Source organism: Solanum stenotomum, chromosome 6 (genome assembly GCF_019186545.1).
Source record: "Solanum stenotomum isolate F172 chromosome 6, ASM1918654v1, whole genome shotgun sequence".
NCBI classification, from domain to species: domain Eukaryota; kingdom Viridiplantae; phylum Streptophyta; class Magnoliopsida; order Solanales; family Solanaceae; genus Solanum; species Solanum stenotomum.
This window is the reverse complement of record NC_064287.1, coordinates 56,260,388-56,282,786: the sequence shown is the minus strand read 5'-3', so window position 1 is coordinate 56,282,786 and position 22,399 is coordinate 56,260,388. Positions and strand designations below refer to the sequence as shown.

Below are 22,399 nucleotides of genomic sequence, written 5' to 3'. Positions count from 1 at the left end.
AATACCTCAACTTTGGTCGGATTTGTTGTTGCGATACTAAACTTTCATAAGGACCTATCACCTCCCTAGACTATTTAATACCGTATTTTTTACCCCCTGAACTATTTAATAGTGTATTTTAAAGGTATATATGTGTCCACATGGACACATTACTATTTATAATTTTGCATTATTTTTTCTGTACACGTGGGCAAATATATATGTTTAAAATATAGTATTAAATAGTCTAGGGAGGTAATAGGTCCTCATGAAAGCTTAGTATCGCAACAGCAAATTCGACCAAAGTTGGGGTATTTGCAGACCCTTATCCCTTTGTTATTCATTTTTGCACATACTAATATATCATATGTTTGGACCTAATAACTTGTAGCTCATTATTTTAGTTACCAAACTAAATTTTGCAGGTTCATCAAATGTCTAATCATTTGACATACAACAAAGAAGTTGTTTGAATACATTGATTGTTCATCTATTATAAATTATATAGTATTTTTTTGAATAGCTTGCGATACTGATTAAAATGTGATTTTGACAGTAATTCATACTGAAAGGACTCATGTGCAAAACACATTTAGTTTTACTAAAAGTGGGAAGCTTCAAAGATGAAAAGTTGGATTGTCATTTTACCCATAGACTAAATTAAACATCTAATTAATTAAATAATATTATTTTAATTATTTTTTGAATTGTAAGTTATTTATTAGAAAGGGAATGTAGAAGAACAAGAGTCAACTAGGATTTCTAGAATTTTAAATAAGTACATGAATCAAGGTTTTCTCATTTTTTCTAATTAATTAAATAATATTATTTTAATTAGTTTTTGATTTGTAAGTTATTTATTAAAAGAGGAATGTGGAAGAACAAGAGTCAATTAGGATTTCAAGAATTTTAAATAAGTACATGAATCAAGGTTTTCCCTCTTTTAATCTTAAATTAAAGAATATGACGAGTTGTAGCTAAATCAATATATAGCACTACCAAATACAAATTTGTCATCTTTGTTGCACTTTAATTCTTTAGTTATTTCCTTCTAATTAAGTTTCCTTAGTTATAAATTTGAATTACTTAATTGCATTCTACTTAATAATAAGAAGAATTTCATCTTCTACTAATTAATGTTAAAACATTTTATCTTCCTGAAATGTATAACTATTAATTTAATTTCAATATTTTTACTCTATTCTATAAGACAAGAGAGATATTTTAAGGAAGTTAATCATAAGGTAGTGTGCCTCTATGCTTGTTTTTGCTACTTTATTTTGTCTTTTAAAATAAATTTAAAATTTATACATCAAAATTATAATAAGGGGATGACTCAATACAAAAGAGTTTCTTCTTATGAGTTGACGATACACTATAAACATTTATCATGTTACTTTTCATATTTTTGTTGCAACTCAAACACAATTTTAAAACAAATTATGTGATTTTTAATAATTAATATTCATCGTTATGGAGTACATGTGCAACGCACATGCCCAAAGTAGGAAGCTTTAAAATGCTACTCTAAATCATAATATTATAAATCATTTAATTAATCATTAAATAATAAAACATGTATCATATTACAAGTGGAAAGACCTTAAATGAAAAGTTACATTATAATCAATATTCCATGAATGCTTTGGTGATCCGGATATCCGGCGTCATTTTTGCCGAAATTTTTCATGTATGTCCGCCAAGACCTTAGGTATGGAGCCAGTTGGTCACGACGGGTAAGACGGCCCATTTTCAATGTTAAACGAACCCCGGAGCGGGTAAACCCTCCATTTTGCCGATTTTCGTGTGTTATAGTCCATGGATTTTTTGGTGATCCGCATTTTCGAAGTCATTTTTGACGACAATTTTCATGGATGTCCATAAAGACCTTAGCTATGGAACCGGTTGGTTATGATGGGCAAACTGCCCCATTTTCAAAGTCAAACAAGCCCCGGAGCGGGTAAACCCCTCGTTTTGCTGATTTTCGTATTCTATAGTCCATAGATGTTTTGGTGATCCGAATTTCCAGCATCATTTTTGCTAAAAAATTTCATGAACGTCGGCCAAGACCTTAGCTATGGAGCCAGTTGGTCACGATGGGTAAATCAACCCATTTTCAAGGTCAAACGAGCCCCGAAGCGGGGAAATCCCCCGTTTTGCTGATTTTCATGTGCTATAGTCCATGGATGTTTTTGTGGTTCGGAATTTTGGCGTATTTTTTACCAAAAATATTCATGGATGTCCGTTAAAATCTTAGCTATGGAGCCGGTTGGCCACGATGGGCAAACCGGCCCATTATCAATGTCAAACAATCCCCGGAGCGGGTAAATCCCCCGGTTTACTGATTTTCATGTGCTATAGTCAATGGATGATTTCGTGATCCAGATTTCCCGCATCATTTTTGCATAAATTATTCATAGACGTCTTTCAAGACCATAGCTATGGAGCAGGTTGGTCACGACGGGAAAACTGGCCCATTTTCAAGGTCAAACAATCCTCGGAACGGGTAAACCCCCCGTTTTGCCAACTTTCGTCTGCTATAGCCCATGGATTTTTTGGTGATCCAAATTTTCTACATCATTTTTTCTTAAATATTTAATGGACGTCCGTCAAGACCTTAGCTATGGAGCCGATTAGTCACGACGGGAATACCTTCCCATTTTCAAGGTCAAACTAGCCCTGAAGCGGGTAAACCCCCCGTTTTATCGATTTTCATGTCCTATAGTCCATGAATATTTTGGTGATCCTGATTTCTGGCTTTATTTTTGCTGAAATTTTCATGGAGGTGCGTCAAGACCTTAGCTATGTAGCTGGTTGGTCACGATGGGCAAATTGACCCATTTTCAACATCAAACGAGCCCCGGAGTGGGTAAACCCCCCGTTTTACCAATTTTCGTGTGCTATTGTCCATATATGTTTTGGTGATCCAGATTTTCGATGTTATTTTTACTGAAAATTTTCATGGACGTCCGTCAATACCTTTGCTTTGGACTCGGTTGGTCACGACAGCCAAATTGGCCCATTTTCAAGGTCAAACGATCCTCGGAGCGAGTAAATCCCCCCCTCCCCCCCGTTTTGCCGATTTTTCGTGTGATATAGTCCATGGAGTTTTCGGTGATCCGAATTTTTGCAGCCATTTTTTTAGAAATTTTTCATGGACGTCCGTCTAAATCTTAGCTATGGAGTCGGTTGGTCCCGACGGGCAAAATGACCCATTTTCAAGGTCAAACGAGTTACGAAGCGGGTAAACCCTACGTTTTACCGATTTTTGTATGCAATAATCCATTGATTTTTTGGTGATCCAGATTTTCGACGTCATTTTTGCCTAAATTTTTCATGGACGTCCGTCAAGACCTTAATTATGGAGTCGGTTGGTCCCTACTGGAAAAATGGCCTATTTTCAAGCTCAAACGATCCCCGGAGCGGGTAAACTCCTAATTTTACTGATTTTCGTGTGCTTTAGTCCATGGATGTTTCAGTGATCCAGATTTCAAATGTCATTTTAGCATAAATTTTTTATGGACGTCCATCAAGACCTTAGCTATGGTGCCGGTTGGTCACGGCGGGAAAACCGACCCATTTTCATGGTCAAACAATCCCCGGAGCGGGTAAACCCCCGTTTTGTCAATTTTCATGTGTTATTGTCCATGGATATTTTGGTGATCCAGATTTTTGACGTCATTTTTGCAAAAAAATTTCATGTACGTCCGTCAAGACCTTAGCAATGGAGCCGGTTGGTCAAGACGGGCAAACCAGCCCATTTTGAAGGTCAAACAAGCCTCGGAGCGGGTAAACGTCCCGTTTTGCCGATTTTCATGTGTTATGTCCATGGATATTTTGGTGATCTGGATTCCAGACGTCATTTTTGCCGAAAATTTTCATGGATTTTCGTTAAGAGCTTAGTTATGGATCCAGTTGGTCATGATGCGCAAACTTGTTAATTTTCAAGGTCAAACGAGCCCTAGAGCGAGCAAACAACCCATTTTGCCGATTTTCGTGTGCTATGGTCCATGAATGTTTTGGTGATCTATATTTCCGATGTCATTTTTGCTAAAAAATTTCATGGATTTCCGTTAAGACCTTAGCTATCGAGCCGGTTGGCCACAACGGGAAAACCGACCAATTTTCAAGGTCAAACGATCACTAGAGCGGGTAAACCCCCGTTTTCCCAGTTTCGTGTGCTATAGGCCATGGATGTTTTGGTGATACGGATTTTCGGCGTCATTTTTGCCAAAAATTTTCATGAACGTCCGTCAAGATCTTAGTTATGGAGTCGGTCGATTACGACAGGCTAGTCTGCCCATTTTCAAGGTCAAACGATCCCCGGAGCGTGTAAACCCCACGTTTTGCCGATTTTCGTGTTCTATAGTCCATGGATGTTTTGGTGAATCGAAAATCCTATGTCATTTTTGTTGTAAATTTTCATGGACATCCGTCAAGAACTTATCTATGGAGCCGGTTGGTCCCGACGGGTAAATCGGCCCATTTTCAAGGTTAAACTAACCCCAGAGTGGGTAAACCCCCCCCTCCCCCCGTTTTGCCGATTTTCGTGTGCTATATTCCATCGATGTTTTGGTTATCCGAATATTCGGCGTTATTTTTTCCAAAAAATTTTGTAGACATCCATCAAGACCTTAGCTGTGGAGCCGGTTAATCACGACGGGTGAACCGGCCCATTTTCAAGGTCAAACGATCCCCGGAGTGCGTAAACCCCCAATTTTACTAATTTTTGTGTGCTATAGTCCATGAAAGGTTTGGTCATCCGTATTTTGGACGTCATTTTTGCCAAATTTTTCAATGGACATCTGTCAAGGCCTTAGTTATGGAGCCAATTGGTCATGACGGGCAAACCGGCCCTTTTTCAAGGTCAAACAATCCCCGGAGTGGGTAAACTATTCTTTTTGCCGATTTTCGTGTACTATATAGTCCATGGATGTTTTGGTGATCCGAATTTCCGTCGTCATTTTTACCAAAATTTTTCATGAACGTCCGTCATTACCTTAGTTATGGAGTCGATTAGTCACGAAGAGCAAATCGGTCCATTTTCATGGTCATACGAGCCATGGAACGGGTAAAGCCCTATTTTACCGATTTTCGTGTGCTATAGTCCATGGATGTTTTGGTGATTCACATTTTCAGCTTCATTTTTGCCGAAATTTTTCATGGACGTCCATCAAGAAATTAGCTAAGGAGCCGGTTGGTCACGACGGGTAAATCGGCCCACTTTCAAGTTCAACCAATCCCCGGAGCGGGTAAACCCCCCAGTTTGTCGATTTTCTTGTGCTATAGTCAATGGATGTTTTGGTGATCTAGATTTTCTGCGTTTTTTTTGCCAAAAATTTTCATGGACGTCTGTCAAGACCTTAGTTATGGAGCCGATTGGTCACGACGGGTAAATCGGCCCATTTTCAAGGTCAAACAATCCCCGGTACGCGTAAACCCCTCATTTTGCCGATTTTTGCGTTCTATATTCCACGGATGTTTTGGTGATCCCCATATTCGGCGTCATTTTTGCTGAAATTTTTATGGACGTCTGTCAATACCTTAGCTATGGAGTCGGGTTGTCCCGACGGGCAAACCGGCCCATTTTCAAGGTCAAACGAGCTCCGGAGCGGGTAAACCCCCCGGTTTGTCGATTTTCCTGTGCTATAGTCAATAAATGTTTTGGTGATCTAGATTTTTGGCGTTATTTTTGCCAAAATTTTTCATGGATGTCCGTCAAGACCTTAGCTATAGAGTCGGTTGGTCACGATGGGAAAACCGGCCCATTTTCTTTGTCAAACGAACCCCGGAGCGAGTAAACCACCCATTTTGCCGATTTTCATATGTTATAGTCCATGAATTTTTTGGTGATCTGGATTTCCGGGGTCATTTTTGTCGAAAATTTTCATGGACGTCCGTCAAGACCTTAGATATGGAACCGGTTGGTCCCTACAAGAAATCGGCCAATTTTCAAGGTCAAACGATCCCTGGAGCAGGTAAAACCCCCGTTTTGCCTTTTTACGTGTACTATAGTCCATGGATATTTTGGTGATCTAGATTTTCAGCATTTTTTTTGCAGATATTTTTCATGAACGCCCATCAAGACCTTAATTATGGAGTCGATTGGTCACGACGAGCAAACCAGCCCATTTTAAAGGTTAAACGATCCTCGGAACTGGTAAATCTCCCGTTTTGCCGATTTTTGTATGTTATAGTCCATGGACTTTTTGGTGATTCGGATTTCTGGCGTCATTTTTTCTGAAATTTTTCATAGACATCCGTCAAGACCTTAGTTATGGAGTCAGTTGGTTACGACGGGCAAACCAGCCCAGTTTCAAAGTCAAAAGACCCCCGTAGCGGGTAAACCCCCCATTTTGTTGATTTTCGTGTGCAATAGTCCATGAATTTTTTAATGATCCAAGTTTTCGACGTAATTTTTGCTGAAATTTTTCATGGACATCCGTCAAGAACTTTGCTATGGAGACGATTGGTCCCTACTGGAAATCGACCCATTTTCAAGGTCAAACAAGACCTGGAGCAAGTAAATTCCCTGTTTTGTCTTTTTTCGTGTTTTATAGTCCTTGGATGTCTTGGTGATCTGGATTTTTGGCATCATTTTTGCTGAAATTTTTCATAAACGTTCGTCAAGAACTTAGATATGAAGCTGGTTGGTCACGACGGGCAAACATGCCCATTTTAAAGGTTAAATGATCTCCGGAGCGGGTAAATCTCCCGTTTTGCCGATTTTCATGTGCTATAGTCCATGAATTTTTTGGTGATCCAGATTCTCGGCGTCATTTTTGTCAAAATTTTCATGGACGTCCGTCAATACCATATCTATGGAGCCGATTGGTCACAATGGGCAAACCGTTCTATTTTCACGGTCAAACAATCCCCGGAGCGGGTAATCCCCCTCGTTTAGCTGGTTTTCGTGTGCTATAGTCCATGTATGTTTAGGTGATACGGATTTTCGAAGCCATTTTTGCCAAAAACTTTCATGAACGTCTTTCAAGACCTTAGTTATGGAGCCGGGTTGTCACGACGGGTAAACCGACCCAGTTTGAAGGTCAAACGATCCCCAAAGCGCGTAAACCCCCATTTTTGCCGATTTTCGTGTGTTATAGTCCAGGGATGTTTTGGTGATTCAAATTTCCGGTGTCATTTTTTCTCAAAATATTCATGGACGTCCGGCAAGAACTTAGCTATGGAGTCAATTAGTCCCGATGGGCAAACCGGCCCATTTTCAATGTCAAATGAGCTGCAAAACGTGTAAACCCGGGTATTACCGATTTTCGTGTGCTATAGTCCATGGGTGTATTGGTGATCCATATTTTTTATGTCATTTTTGTCGAAATTTTTCGTGGAAGTCCGTTAAGACCTTAGCTATGGAGTCGGTTGGTCACGACGGGTAAATCGGCTCATTTTCAAGCTCAAACGATCCCCGCAGCGTGTAAACCCCCAATTTACCGATTTTCCTATGGTATTGTCCATGGAAGTTTTGGTGATCCAAATTTTCGACGTCATTTTTGCCAAAAATTTTCATAAACGTCCGTCAAGATCTTAGCTATGGAGCAAGTTGGTAACGATGGGTAAACTGGCCCATTTTTAATGTCAGACGATCCCCGGAAAGGGTAAACCCCCCGATTTTGCTGATTTTCATGTGCTATAGTTTGTTGATGTTTTGGTGATCTAGATTTCACGCATCATTTTTGCCAAAAATTTTCATGGACGTTTTTCAAGACCTTAGCTATGGAGCAAGTTGGTCACGACGGGAAAAATGGCCCATTTTCAAAGTCAAACAATCCTTAGAGCGGGTAAATCCCCGTTCCCAATTTTCGTGTGTTATAGTCAATGGATTTTTTGGTGATCTGGATTTTCGGTGTCATTTAGATGTACGTCAAAACCTTAGCTATGGAGCCGGTTGCTCGCGACGGGCAAACTGGCCCAATTTCAAGGTCAAACGAACCCCGGAGCGGGTAAACCAGTCGTTTTGCCAATTTTCGTGTGCTATAATCCATGGATATTTCCGAAGTCATTTTTGCCAAAAAAATTTTGGACGTCTGTCAAGACCTTAGCTTTGGAGCCGGTTGGTCACGATGGGCCAACCGCCCCATTTTCAAGGTCAAACAAACCTCGAAGCAGCTAAACCCCCATTTTGCCGATTTTCGTGTGCTATAGCCCATGTATGTTTTGGTGATCCGAATTTTCATTGTCATTTTTGCCAAAAAATTTCATGAATGTCCGACATGACCTTATCTATCAAGTCGGTTGGTTATGACGGGTAATCTGACCCATTTTCAAGGTCAAACGAGCCCAGTGAGTTTATAGACCCCGTTTTGCCAATTTTAGTGTGCTGTAGTCCATGGATTTTTTGATGATCGAGATTTTCGACGTCATTTTTACCAAACATTTTCATGGATTCCGTCAAGACATTAGTTATGGAGCCGGTTGGTCACGACAAGCAAACTAGTCGATTTTCAAGGTCAAACGATCCCCGGAGCGGGTAAACCCCCAATTTTTTCGGATTTTAGTGTGCTATAGTCTATGGATTTTTTGGTGATCCATCTTTCACGCATCATTTTTGCCAAAATTTTTCATGGACGTCTTTCAAGACCTTAGCTATGGAGCCAGTTGGTTACGACGGGAAAACTAGCCCATTTTCAAAGTCAAATAATCCTCGAAGCGGGTAAAACCCCCGTTTTCCCGATTTTTGTGTGTTATAGTCCATGGATGTTTTGGTGATCTAGATTTCCGACATTATTTTTGCCAAAATTTTTCGTACACGTTCGTCAAGTACTTAGCTATGGAGCCAGTTGGTTACGATGGGCAAACATGCCCATTTTCAAGGTCAAATGAGCACCAAAGCGGGTAAAGCCTTCGTTTTGCCTATTTTCGTGTGCTATAGTCCATAGATGTTTTAGTGATCCGGATTTCTAGCGTCATTTTTGCCAAAACATGGACATCTGTCAAGACCTTAGCTATGGAGTCGGGTTGTCCCGATGGGCTAACCGGCCTATTTTCAAGGTCAAATGAGCCTAGAGTGGGTAAATCCCCCGGTTTGTCGATTTTCTTGTGCTATAGGCAATGGATGTTTTGGTGATCTATATTTTCGGTGTTATTTTTGCCAAAATTTTTCAAGGACGTTCGTCAAGACCTTAGCTATAGAGTCGGTTGGTCACGACGGGCAAACCGGCCCATTTTCAATATCAAACAAACCCCGGAGCGGGTAATCCCCCCATTTTGCCAATTTTCGTGTGTTATAATCCATGGATTTTTTGGTGATCTAGATTTTCGGGGTAATTTTTGCCAAAAAATTTCATGGACGTCCATCAAGACCTTAGCTATGGAATCGGTTGGTCCCTACAGGAAACCGGCCCATTTTCAAGGTCAAACGATCCCTAGAGCAGGTAAAACCCCCGTTTTGCCTTTTTACGTGTACTATAGTCCATGGATGTTTTGGTGATCCAAATTTTCAGCATCTTTTTTGCATAAATTTTTCATGGACGTCCGTCAAGACCTTAATTATGGAGCCGATTGGTCACTATGAGCAACCAACCCATTTTAAAGGTCAAACGATCCTCGAAACTGGTAAATCCCCCATTTTGCCGATTTTCGTATGCTATAATCCATGGATTTTTTGGTGATCCGGATTTCTGGCGTCATTTTTTCCAAAAATTTTCATAGACATCCGTCAAGAACTTAGTTATGGAGTCGGTTGGTTACAACGGGTAAATCGGCCCATTTTCAAGGTCAAACGACCACCAAAGCGGGTAAAGCCCCCGTTTTGCCTATTTTCGTGTGCTATAGTCCATAGATGTATTGGTGATCCAAATTTCTAGCGTCATTTTTGCCAAAATATGGACATTTGTTAAGACCTTAGCTATGGAGTTGGGTTGTCCCGACGGGCAAACCGACCCATTTTTAAGGTCAAACGAGCCCCAGAGCTGGTAAACCCCCCGATTTATCAATTTTCGTGTGCTATAGTCAATGAACGTTTTGGTGATCTAGATTTTCGGAGTTATTTTTGCCAAAAATTTTCATGGACGTCCGTCAAGACCTTAGCTATAGAGTCGGTTGGTCACGATAGGCAAACCGGTCCATTTTCAAAGTCAAAAGACCCCCGGAGCGGGTGAACCCCCCATTTTGTCAATTTTCGTGTGCTATAGTCCATGGATTTTTTAATGATCCAAATTTTCGACGTAATTTTTGCCGAAATTTTTTATGGACGTCCGTCAAGAACTTAGCAATGGAGCCGGTTGGTCCCTACTGGAAAACCGACCCATTTTCAAGGTCAAACAAGACCTGGAGCATGTAACTTCCTCGTTTTGTCTTTTTTCGTGTTCTATAGTCCTTAGATGTTTTGGTTTTGGATTTTCGGCATCATTTTTGTCAAAATTTTTCATAAACGTTCGTCAAGAACTTAGCTATGGAACTGTTGGTTACGACGGGCAAACATGCCCATTTTCAACATCAAACGATCTCCGGAGTGGGTAAATCTCCCGTTTTGCCGATTTTTCATATACTATAGTCCATGGATTTTTTGGTGATCCAGATTTTCGGCGTCATTTTTGCCAAAAATTTCCATGGACGTCTGTCAATACCATAGCTGTGGAGCCGGTTGGTCACGATGGGCAAACCGTTCCATTTTCACGATCAAACAATCCCCGGAGCGGGTAATACCACTCGTTTAGTTGATTTTCATGTGCTATAGTCCATGGATGTTTAGGTGATACGGATTTTCGACGTCATTTTTGCCAAAAATTTTCATGGACGTCTTTCAAGACCTTAGCTATGGAGCCGGGTTGTCATGACGGGTAAATCAACCCTTTTTCAAGGTCAAATGAGCCCCGGAGTAGGGAAACCCTCGGTTTTTGCCGATTTTCGTGTGCTATAGTCCATGGATGTTTTTGTGATCCAGAATTTTGGCGTCACTTTAACTAAAATTTTCATGGACGTCCGTCAAAACCGTAGCTATGGAGCCGGTTGGTCACGATGGGCAAACCGACCCATTTTCAATGTCAAACAATCCCCGGAGCGGGTAAATCCCCCGATTTATTGATTTTCGTGTGCTTAGTCAATGGATGTTTTCGTGATCCAGATTTACCGCATCATTTTTGCAGAAATTATTCATGGACATCTTTCAATACCTTAGCTATGGAGCAGGTTGGTCACGACGGGAAAACTGGCCCATTTTCAAGGTCATACAATCCTTGTAGCGGGTAAATCCCCCGTTTTGCCAACTTCCGTCTGCTATAGTCCATGGATTTTTTGGTGATCCAAATTTTCTACATCATTTTTTCTTAAATATTTAATGGATATCCGTCAAGACCTCAGCTATGGAGCCAGTAGGTCACGGCGGGAATACCGACCCATTTTCAAGCTCAAACTAGCCCCAGAGCGGGTAAACACCCCGTTTTGCCGATTTTCATGTGCTATAGTCCATGAATGTTTTGGTGATCCGGATTTCCGGCGTCATTTTTGGCAAAATTTTCATGGACGTCCGTCAAATCCTTAGCTATGTAGTTGGTTGGTCACGATGGGAAAACCGGCCCATTTTCAACATCAAACGAGCCCTGGAGCGAGTAAATGCCCCCCTCCCCCTCGGTTTTGCCAATTTTTCGTGTGATATAGTTCATGGAGTTTTCGGTGATCTAGATTTCTGCGGTCATTTTTTTAGAAATTTTTCATGGACGTCCGTCTAAATCTTAGTTATGGAGCCGGTTGGTCCCGATGGGCAAAACGACCCATTTTCAAGGTCAAACGAGTTATAGAGCGGGTAAACCCCACGTTTTGCCAATTTTTTTATGCAATAGTCCATTATTTTTTGGTGATCCGGATTTTCGACGTCATTTTTGCCTAAATTTTTTATGGACGTTCGTCAAGACCTTAGCTATGGAGCTGGTTGGTCCCTACTGGAAAAAAGGCCCATTTTCAAGCTCAAACGATCCCTAGAGCGGGTAAACCCCTTATTTTACTGATTTTTGTGTGGTCTAGTCCATGGATGTTTCGGTGATTCGTATTTCAGACGTCATTTTTGCATAAATTTTTTATAGACGTCCATCAAAACCTTAGCTATGGAGCCGGTTTTTCACGATGGGAAAACCGACCCATTTTCATGATCAAACAATCCCTGGAGAGGGTAAACCCCCGTTTTGCCATTTTTCATGTGCTATAGTCCATGGATGTTTTGGTGATCCAGATTTTTGACGTCATTTTTGCAAAAAAATTTCATGGACGTCTGTCAAGACCTTAGCAATGGAGCTGGTTGGTCACGACAGGCAAACCAGCTTCAAACAAGCCCCAAAGCAGGTAAACGTCCCGTTTTGGCGATTTTCATGTGCTATAGTCCATGGATGTTTTGGTGATCTCGATTCCCGACGTCATTTTTGTCGAAATTTTTCATGGACTTTCATTAAAACCTTAGTTATGGATCTAGTTGGTCACAAGGGGAAAACTTGCCAATTTTCAAGGTCAAACGAGCCCTAGAGCGTGTAAATCGCCCGTTTTACCGATTTTTGTATGCTATTGTCCATGGATGTTTTGGTGATACGGATTTCCGGCTTCATTTTTGCCAAAATTTTTCACGGAAGTCCGTCAAGACCTTAGTTATGGAGTCGGTCGGTTACGACAGGCTAATCTACTCATTTTCAAGGTCAAATGATCCCCGGAGCATGTAAACCCCACATTTTGTCGATTTTCGTGTTCTATAGTCCATGGACGTTTTGTTGAATCGAAAATCCTGAGTCATTTTTGTTGTAAATTTTCAAGGACGTCCGTCAAGAACTTATCTATGGAGCCGGTTGGTCCCGACGAGTAAATCGACCTATTTTCAAGGTTAAACGAACCCCGGAGCGGGTAAACCCCCCGTTTTACCGATTTTTGTGTGTTATATTCCATGGATGTTTTGGTTATCCAAATATCCGGCGTCATTTTTACCAAAAATTTTTGGGGACGTCCACCAAGATCTTAGGTATGGAGCTGGTTGGTCACGACGCGTAAGTTGGCCCATTTTCAATGTCAAACGAACCTCGAAGTGGGTAAACCCCCAATTTTGCCGATTTTCGTGTATTATAGTCCATAGATTTTTTGATGATCTGGATTTCCGTGGTCATTTTTGAAGAAAATTTTCATGGACGTCCGTCAAGACCTTAGCTATGGAACCGGTTGGTCACGACGGGTAAATCGGCCCATTTTCAAGGTCAAAAGAGCCCCGGAGCGAGTAAACCCCAAGTTTTGTTGATTTTCGTATGCTATAGTCCATAGATGTTTTGGTGATCCGGATTTTCGATGTCATTTTTGCCGAAAATTTTCTTGATCGTCCGTCAAGACCTTAGTTATGGAGCCGGTTGGTTCTGACGGGATAACCAGCCCATATTCAAGGTCAAACGAACTGCGGAGCGGGTAAACCCCCTGTTTTGCCAATTTTTGTGTGTTATAGTCCATAGATGTTTTGGTGATCCCAATTTCCGATGTTATTTTTTCAAAATTTTTCATGGACATCCATTAATACTTTAGCTATAGAGATGGTTGGTCACGACATGTAAACCGGCCAATTTTTAAAGTCAAACAAGTCCTGTAACTAGTGAACCCCCCGTTTTGCCAATTTTCGTGTGAAATATTCAATGGATGTTTTGGTGATCCGAATATTCGACGTCATTTTTGCCAAAAATTTTCATGGAGATTTGTCAAGACCTTAGGTATTGAGTCGGTTGGTCACGACAGGCAAACCGACCCATTTTCAAAGTCAAACGAGCCCCGAAGCAGGTAAACCTACCGTTTTGCCAATTTTTGTGTGCTATAGTCCATGGATTTTGTGGTGATCCAGATTTTCGGTGTCATTTTTGCCAATAATCTTCATGGACGTCCGTCAAGACCTGAGTTATGGAGTTGGTTGGTCACGACGGGTAAACCGGCCTATTTTCTAGGTCAAACGAACCCTGGAGCGGGTAAACTTCCCATTTTGCCAGTTTTCGTGTGCTATATTCCATGGATTTTTTGGTGATCCGAATTTCCAGCGTCTTTTTTGCAAAAAAAAATCATGGACGTCCGTCAAAACCTTAGTTATGGAGCGATTGATCCTGACAAACACACCAACCCATTTTCAAGGTCAAATGAGTTGCGGAGCAGTTAAACCCCCCCCCATTTTGCTGATTTTCGTATGCAATAGTCCATGGATTTTTTGGTGATCCAGATTTCCGGCATCATTTTTGGCTAAATATTTCATGGACGTCCGCCAAGACCTTAGTTATGGAGCTGCTTGGTTCATACCGAAAAATAAGGCCATTTTTAAGGTCAAATGAGCCCCGGGAGCGTGTTAAACCACCATTTTACCAATTTTCATGTGCTATAGTCCATGGATTATTTGGTGATCCGTATTTCCGATGTCATTTTTTCCAAAAAATTTCATGGACGTCCGTCAAGACCTTAACTATCGAGCCGATTGGTCCCGACGGGCAAATCGGCACATTTTCAAGGTCAAACGATCCCCAAAGCGGGTAAACCCCCAATTTTGCTGATTTTCGTGTGTTATAGTCCATGGATGTTTTGGTGATCCGGATTTCCAACGTCATTTTTGCCGAAAATTTTCATGGATGTTCGTCAAGACCTTAGCTATAGAGTCGGTTGGACATGACGTGCAAACGGGCCCATTTTCAAGGTCTAACGACCCCCGAAGAGGGTAAACCCCCCGTTTTACCGATTTTCATGTGCTATAGTCCATGGATTTTTTAATGATCTGGATTTTCAGCGTCTTTTTTGTCAAAAATTTTCATAGACGTCCGTCAAGACCTTAGCTATGGAACCGATTGGTCCCGACGGGCAAACCGACCCATTTTCAAGGTCAAACGAGCCTCGAAGTGGGTAAACGCCTTGTTTCATCCATTTTCGTGTGCTATTGTCCATGGATGTTTTGATGATCCGGATTTCCGGCGTCATTTTTGCCACAATTTTTCATGGACATCCATCAAGACCTTAGCTATGGAGCCGGTGGGTTACGACGGGTAAATCGGCCCATTTTCAAGTTCAAACAATCCTCTGAGCGGGTAAACCCTCAGTTTTGCCAATTTTCGGTTGCTATAATCAATGGATGTTTTGGTGATCCGAATTTTCGATGTGATTTTTGCCAAAAAATTTCATGGACGTCCCTTAAGACCTTAGCTATGGAGTCGGTTGGTCACGACAGGAAAACCGGCCAATTTTCAAGGTCAAAAGATCCCCGGAGCGGATAAACCCCAAGTTTTGTCGATTTTTGTATGCTATAGTCCATGGATGTTTTGGTGATCCGATTTCCAGTATCATTTTTGCCAAAAAAATTTCTTGGACGTCCGTCAAGACCTTAGTTATGGAGCCGGTTGGTTCGGACGGGAAAACCGGCCCATTTTCAAGGTCAAATGAGCTGCAGAGCGGGTAAACCCCCCGTTTTGCCGATTTTCGTGTGTTATAGTTCATAGATGTTTTGGAGATCCAGATTTTGGATGTTATTTTAGCCGAAATTTGTCATGGACGTCCATCAAGACTTTAACTATGGAGCCGGTTGGTCACGATGTGTAAATCGTCCCATTTTCAAGGTCAAACGAGTCCCGTATCGGGTGAACCCCTCGTTTTACCGATTTTCGTGTGCTATATCCAATGAATGTTTTGGTGATTGGAATATCCGGCGTCATTTTTGCTGAAGTTTATCATGGACATCCGTCAAGACCTTAGGTATGGAGCCTGTTGGTCACGACGGAAAAATCGGCCCATTTTCAGTCAAACGATCCCCGGAGTGGGTAAACCCACAATCTTGCCGATTTATGTGTGCTATAGTCCTTGGAAGTTTTAGTGTTCATGATTTTCAACGTCATTTTTGCCGAAATTTATCATGGGCGTCCGTCAAGACCTTAGCTATCGAACCGGTTGGTCACGACGAGCAAACCGGCCCATTTTATAGGTCAAATGAGCCGCGGGAGGGTAAACTCCTCGTTAAGTCGATTTTCGTGTGCTATAGTCCATAGATGTTTTGGTGATCCGAATTTTCGGTGTTATTTTTGCCGAATTTTTTCATGGACGTCCGTCAGGACCTTAGCTATGGAGTCGGTTGGTCATGACGGGAAATCGTCCCTTTTTCAAGGTCAAACGAGCCCCGGAGCGAATAAACTCCCCGTTTTGACGATTTTCGTTCGCTATATTCCATGGATTTTTTGGTGATCCAGATTTTTGGCGTTATTTTAGCAAATTTTTCATAAACGTTCTTTAAAACTTTATCTACGGAGTCGGTTGGTCCCAACGGGCAAACTGGCCCATTTTCAAGGTCAAACAAGCTGCGGGGTGGGTAAACCCCCCCTTTTACCGATTTTCGTATGCAATAGTCCATGGATTTTTTTGTGATTTGGATTTTCGGCCTATAATAGTCGCCACTAAAATAATGTTTTAGTGGCAAAATTAGCCGCTGCTAATATCGATAATAGTTTGTTTTAGTGACAAGATGGATAAAACTTTCGTCCTTTTAATGTCTTTCTTTTTTTCCTTGTCATTCAACACTTCTAAATATTTTCGGTGTGAGTTATGACTTTTTTCGGCAAGCTTAATTTGAAGAATATAAAACAAAACCTACTTTAAATAAAAGTAATATCTTAAACTACAAAAGATATGTCTATTAACATAGAAGATTTGTTGTCTTTTCTGTTCAAGTTATTGCTGAGCATTTGAGTTATCTAGGTTAGACTCATTTTTAATTTTTTAATATTTGAGAATATTTCTTTAACATGAGTCTAGAATGCAACATTTTGATCTACTTGTACTTTTATAATGCAACAATTATACATACATATTTCTGAAAAAGTCGTAAAGGTGCATTAATGAAGCATCTAGAAGGGCCTTCAAATAAGCAGTTTAATAAAGAATGAATTTCTAAAAAGGTCAACAATATTATTTTGTTGTTCTTTCAAATTAATTTTTCTCCTTCTATAAATTTTGTTAGAGTAACAAAGTAACAATAAGGAAAAGTAGTGAACGTTTGACCCCAGACAAGTAGATTGTCTTTAAAAAAAATTATTTATGTTGTTGTGGTGTACATTTTTAACGGTCTTAACTTATTTATAACTAATATTGATTATCGAAAATTTTTACAATATTTTTTTTTCAGAAGGAGTTATTCTAATCATAAAATTATCAGATTCTATATTTTTCATGTACAAAAAAATAGAAAAAATTATATTTAATCGCTACATAAAAACATCACTTTGTTTTAACAACACAATTATATCATCAAACATATATTATGATAAATTATGTAAAAGATAAAAATGATTAGATCTCAAGATATTTTTAATCATTCAGTATATATTTACAATTATTTAGATATGTGATAATATCAAATCATTTAATTTCTGATGAAATGTTTTTAAAACCTACTAACAATGAAAATTGTGACTTTTATGAAAAGTTGTGACTTTAATTAGGAGTTGTGACTTTTATGAAAAGTTGCGACTTTTATGAAAAATTGCTACTTTAATGCAAAATTGTGACTTTTATTAAAAGTTGTGACTTTTATGAAAAGTTGTGACTTTTATGAAAGGTTGTGGAAGCATTGCAACTTTTTCAAATAGTTATAACATTTCCAATAAGGGTACAATAAACTGTTATTCACACTACCTTTTATTGTCTATAAACAGAGAGATTTCCTCTTATTTTAAACAACAAAAATTCTAAATCTCTTCTTTTTTTTCACAATTTAATATTCGTGTACTTTTCTCATGTTGAGTGGCTCACTGACACCATTACTTATGTCACAGATCCTGATATGTATTTTTATAGTTATTAATTTATGTTTTTGTTATTAAGGATAAATGATAAGATGTTATAATTTTTATTTTCATTTACATTATTAATGTTTTATACTACATAACTTTTAAGGATATGTTTTAAGTACTATTTTATAAATTTCATGATATTAAATTTATGCGCGATACGCGGATAATTTTACTAGTAATAAAATAAGTCAAATTATAAGTTACTATGACTCACTCTTGTTTGCTCTGGCTTTCTTTCCTATAAAATCCACTTTCCCGGCGTTCCACCGGAAAGTTCATCGGAATGTCAACTAAAGAACTCTACCGGAGAATTCAGCGTTTGTACAGTTTTCAACCCGAAATGGCGAGTCACTTTCATCGCCAAATGCACACAATATCCGACGAAGAAAACTGCGCGTTGAAAGTGCAGACCCTTCTCAAGAATAAAGCAGATAAATCAGTGAGTGACATTTTTCAATCTCTAAGTAATTGCAATTTCACATTATCTGAAGATTTCATTCTAAACGTGCTTAAACGGCACCGTTCTGATTGGAAACCAGCTTTTACCTTCTTCAAATGGATATTAGCAGGTGAAAATCCATGTAGGTATTCACCAAATACTGAATCTTTCAATGAAATTCTCGATATTCTTGGTCGTATGAGACGTTTTGATGAACTCAACCAAGTGCTCGACGAAATGTCTAAGAGAGGAAATTTGGTTAATGAAAGAACTTATGGTATTGTGATTAATAGATATGCTGCAGCTCACAGAGTTGAAGATGCAAAAGAGTTTTTCTATAAGAGGAAAATTTTTGGTTTGGAGCTTGATCTTATTGCTTTTCAGACTCTTCTTGTGTGTTTATGCCGATTCAAACATGTTGAAGATGCTGAATTCTTGTTCCATAATAAGATAAATGAGTTTAAGGATAACATTAAAACGCGGAATATTATTCTGAATGGATGGTGTGTTTTGGGGAATTCACGAGAGGCGAAGAGGTTTTGGAATGATATTGTAACTTCAAAATGTAAGCCTGATAAATTTACATATGGTATATTCATCAATTCACTATGTAAATCAGGGAAAATAAGCAGGGCGGTAGAGTTGTTCCAGACAATGTGGGAAAAAGGGTGTAAGCCAGATGTTCCAATTTGTAATTGTATTATTGATGGATTGTGTTTCAAGAAGAGAATTCCTGAAGCTCTCGAGATTTTCCACGAAATGAATGAGAGGGATTGTTTACCTGACGTTGTTACTTATAATTCGTTGATTAAGAATTTATGCAAGATTAGGAGGATGGAGAAAGTTTATGAGCTTTTAGACGAGATGGAAACGAAGGGAGAGAGTTGTTTGCCAAATGCTAGAACTTATGGTTACTTGTTGAATTCTGCCAAGACGTCTGAGGAAGCTATTGGGATTTTGGGAAGGATGAACGAAAACCAGTGTAAGATGACTGGAGATATTTACAATTTGTTGTTAAGGTTGTTTATGAGCTGGGATAATCAAGATAAAGTAAAGAGTACGTGGGATGAGATGGAGAGGAGTGGACTAGGACCCGATCAACGATCCTATACAATTATGATTCATGGCCTTTATGAAGGGGGAAGATTAGAGGATGCCTTGTCTTATTTTAATGAGATGATATCAAAGAGTATGGTGCCCGAGCCACAGACGAACAAGTTGGTGGATGCTATGAACACGTTAAAGGAGAAAGGAAAGGAATCGAAGAAGATGGAAATAACGAAAAGGGGAAGGAAGGCCAAGAATACTGGTTAATGCATGCTCAGCTAATTATTTTTCTCTTGGCATGCTATGTGTTTACGTTAAACTGAGAAATGCAAGCACTTGGAGGGGCTTCTATGGAATGCTAGCAAACTAAGGTCAGGAGATTTTTTTGTTATGTTCCTCACACGACTACACTAGTCGTGTGAGGCTTTTGTCTCAGAAAAAAGTGGACCAAATAGTATTAAGATTTGGGTCCACTTTTTTTGTGAGATAAAACGAAGCCTCACACAGCTAGTGTCAATTGTGCGATTTAATTAGTATAAGCTAATGGGATCATCTTACGATAAAATATATTATGGGATGGCGATGAGGAATTTGGAGTGCACTTTTGGCTTGTAACAAGTTTCCTGTGTTCTTATGCTGATATATGTTGAAATAAACTTGGAGACATGAAAACTTGATAGCATTTCCCTCTTATCATGTCATTTCTTAAAGCAATGCACTTGTGCAAAATAATTATAATCTCAAAACTATAATTCTGAGATAATTTTGTTTGTAGATCAAACGATATAGAACGAGTTATAACCTATGGAAAGTGTGAATACACAGGGGCAGACCCACGTGGTCTCTAATTACATTGTATATATAAAGTAAATTTTATGTATTTCTGTAGATATATGTATTTTGAATTCCCTAAATAACAAAGAGAAAGATGATGGCACAGTGTCAAGTCCCCCAGAAATTAAGTTGTGCGTCACTGGTTCGAATCTCATTGAAAGCGTTTATTTTTTTCTTTTTCAGTTCTGTTTTTAGTGTTTTTTTTTTACTTTAAAAAACGTGCTAGAAGTGTGGTTTTAAACCCAAAAAAAATCAAGGTTCCCATTTCTAAAGGCTTATTTACACGTTTATACTTTTATTTTTCGAACCCCTGAACGAAAATCTTGGATCCGCCACTGTGTATACATACGTCCACATTTTAATTAAACAAAGATAGAATTTAAAATAATTTTCTACTTGAGCTTCAATTTTGGAGAGAAGAAATTTGTTGGTCAGCAAAAAAACATATTTTTATTTAACATAATCATTTTTTATCAAATAAATGGTTATCTGGTAAAGTATTCTACACGTTACAACAATATTTATCATATAATGATAATGACATATCAATAAATTTTATCAACAGCCAAAATCCTCTTTTCTTGGGAAGTAAAATCATAAACACCAAACAAAACTTTTATTTGATCATTCATTTTAAAAGTAAATTTTAAAAAAAGAATAATATTAAAAATATTGTTTATCCATGAAATTCGATTACTTTTGAAAATTTATCTTTAAAAAGATTTAAATTTCAGAAACATATTTCTTTTTTTTTATACTTCAATTAAATTTATGATTGAACGCTAGAAAAGATTAAAAAACAAATGTTTCATATCCAAAAGACAAACCAGCAAAGCCATGACATCATTTAATTGATCACCACGACAAAACCTTTTTTTTCACCACTCCTCTTACTTGGATACTTCCACTGTCTTAACACCTTCTAGATTCTTATCTTATATAGTAGTAAATTTCTTCCACCTATGCCATGACATCATTGCCAAATTTTTTTTTACTGATTGTGCTGTCCCTATCAGTTTTTGCGCATTTCAATTAATCTCACGAGATATGATAACTCTGTCTACCAAGTTTAGAACAGATAAAAAAAATCACCTAATGTTCATCATTATCATTCTTTTTGGGATTCATAATAGTAACAATTCGAATCAATTTACGTGCATTTCAATTATATATTTGAACATCATCCGCCAAAACTTAAGCAAGTCTTAATCTTTTTCTTTTTCATCTCTATTGAATTTAAAAACCCGTCTACATTATTTATATTTACTTCATTGACCATTAAGGTACACTTCGAATGCACCATCATTCTCACTCTTGATGACCAAGACAACTCACTCTTNGATCAAACGATATAGAACGAGTTATAACCTATGGAAAGTGTGAATACACAGGGGCGGATCCACGTGGTCTCTAATTACACTATATATATAAAGTAAATTTTTTGTATTTCTATAGATATATATAGGCTTATTTACATGTTTATACTTTTATTTTTTGAATCCCTTGAACGAAAATCATGGGTCCGCCACAGTGTATACATACGTCCACATTTTAATTAAACAAAGATAGAATTTAAAATAATTTTCTACTTGAGCTTCAATTTTGGAGAGAAGAAATTTGTTGGTCAGCAAAAAAACATATTTTTATTTAACATAATCATTTTTTATCAAATAAATGGTTATCTGGTAAAGTATTCTACACGTTACAACAATATTTATCATATAATGATAATGACATATCAATAAATTTTATCAACAGCCAAAATCCTCTTTTCTTGGGAAGTAAAATCATAAACACCAAACAAAACTTTTATTTAATCATAGATTTTAAAAGTAAATTTCGAAAAAAATAATATTAAAAATATTGTTTATTCATGAAATTCGATTACTTTTGAAAATTTATCTTTAAAAAGATTAAAATTTCAGAAACATATTTCTTTTCTTTATATTTCAATTAAACCTATGATCGAACGTTAGAAAAGATTAAAAAACAAATGTTGCATATCCAAAAGACAAACCAGCAAAGCCATGACATCATTTAATTGATCACCACACCACGACCCTCTTACTTGGATACTTCCAGTGTCTTAACACCTTCTAGATTCTTATCTTATACAATAAGGGGTCGTTTGGTAGAGCGTATAAGAATAATGCTGAATATGATGTATTAGTAATGCATGCATTAGTAATGCAAGCATTAGTAATGCTTGCATTAGTTATGCTTGCATTATTTCTTATACATTGTTTGGTTTTATGTTTGAAAATAGCAAGCCTTGTATAAAGACTATTAAAAAAATATTTGTTTACAAAAATACCCCCACATTCTTTTA

At 38.4% G+C, this 22,399-nt stretch overlaps 1 protein-coding gene across 1 annotated transcript; it reads left to right on the top strand.

Moving 5' to 3' along the window:
- The first annotated feature begins 17,960 nt into the window (after positions 1-17,960).
- LOC125869193 (putative pentatricopeptide repeat-containing protein At3g15200) lies at positions 17,961-19,909 on the top strand. Its single transcript, XM_049549756.1, has one exon. It carries the CDS (start codon positions 18,034-18,036, stop codon positions 19,501-19,503), a length of 1,470 nt encoding a protein of 489 aa, XP_049405713.1. The 5' UTR covers positions 17,961-18,033; the 3' UTR covers positions 19,504-19,909.
- Positions 19,910-22,399: the final 2,490 nt, after the last annotated feature.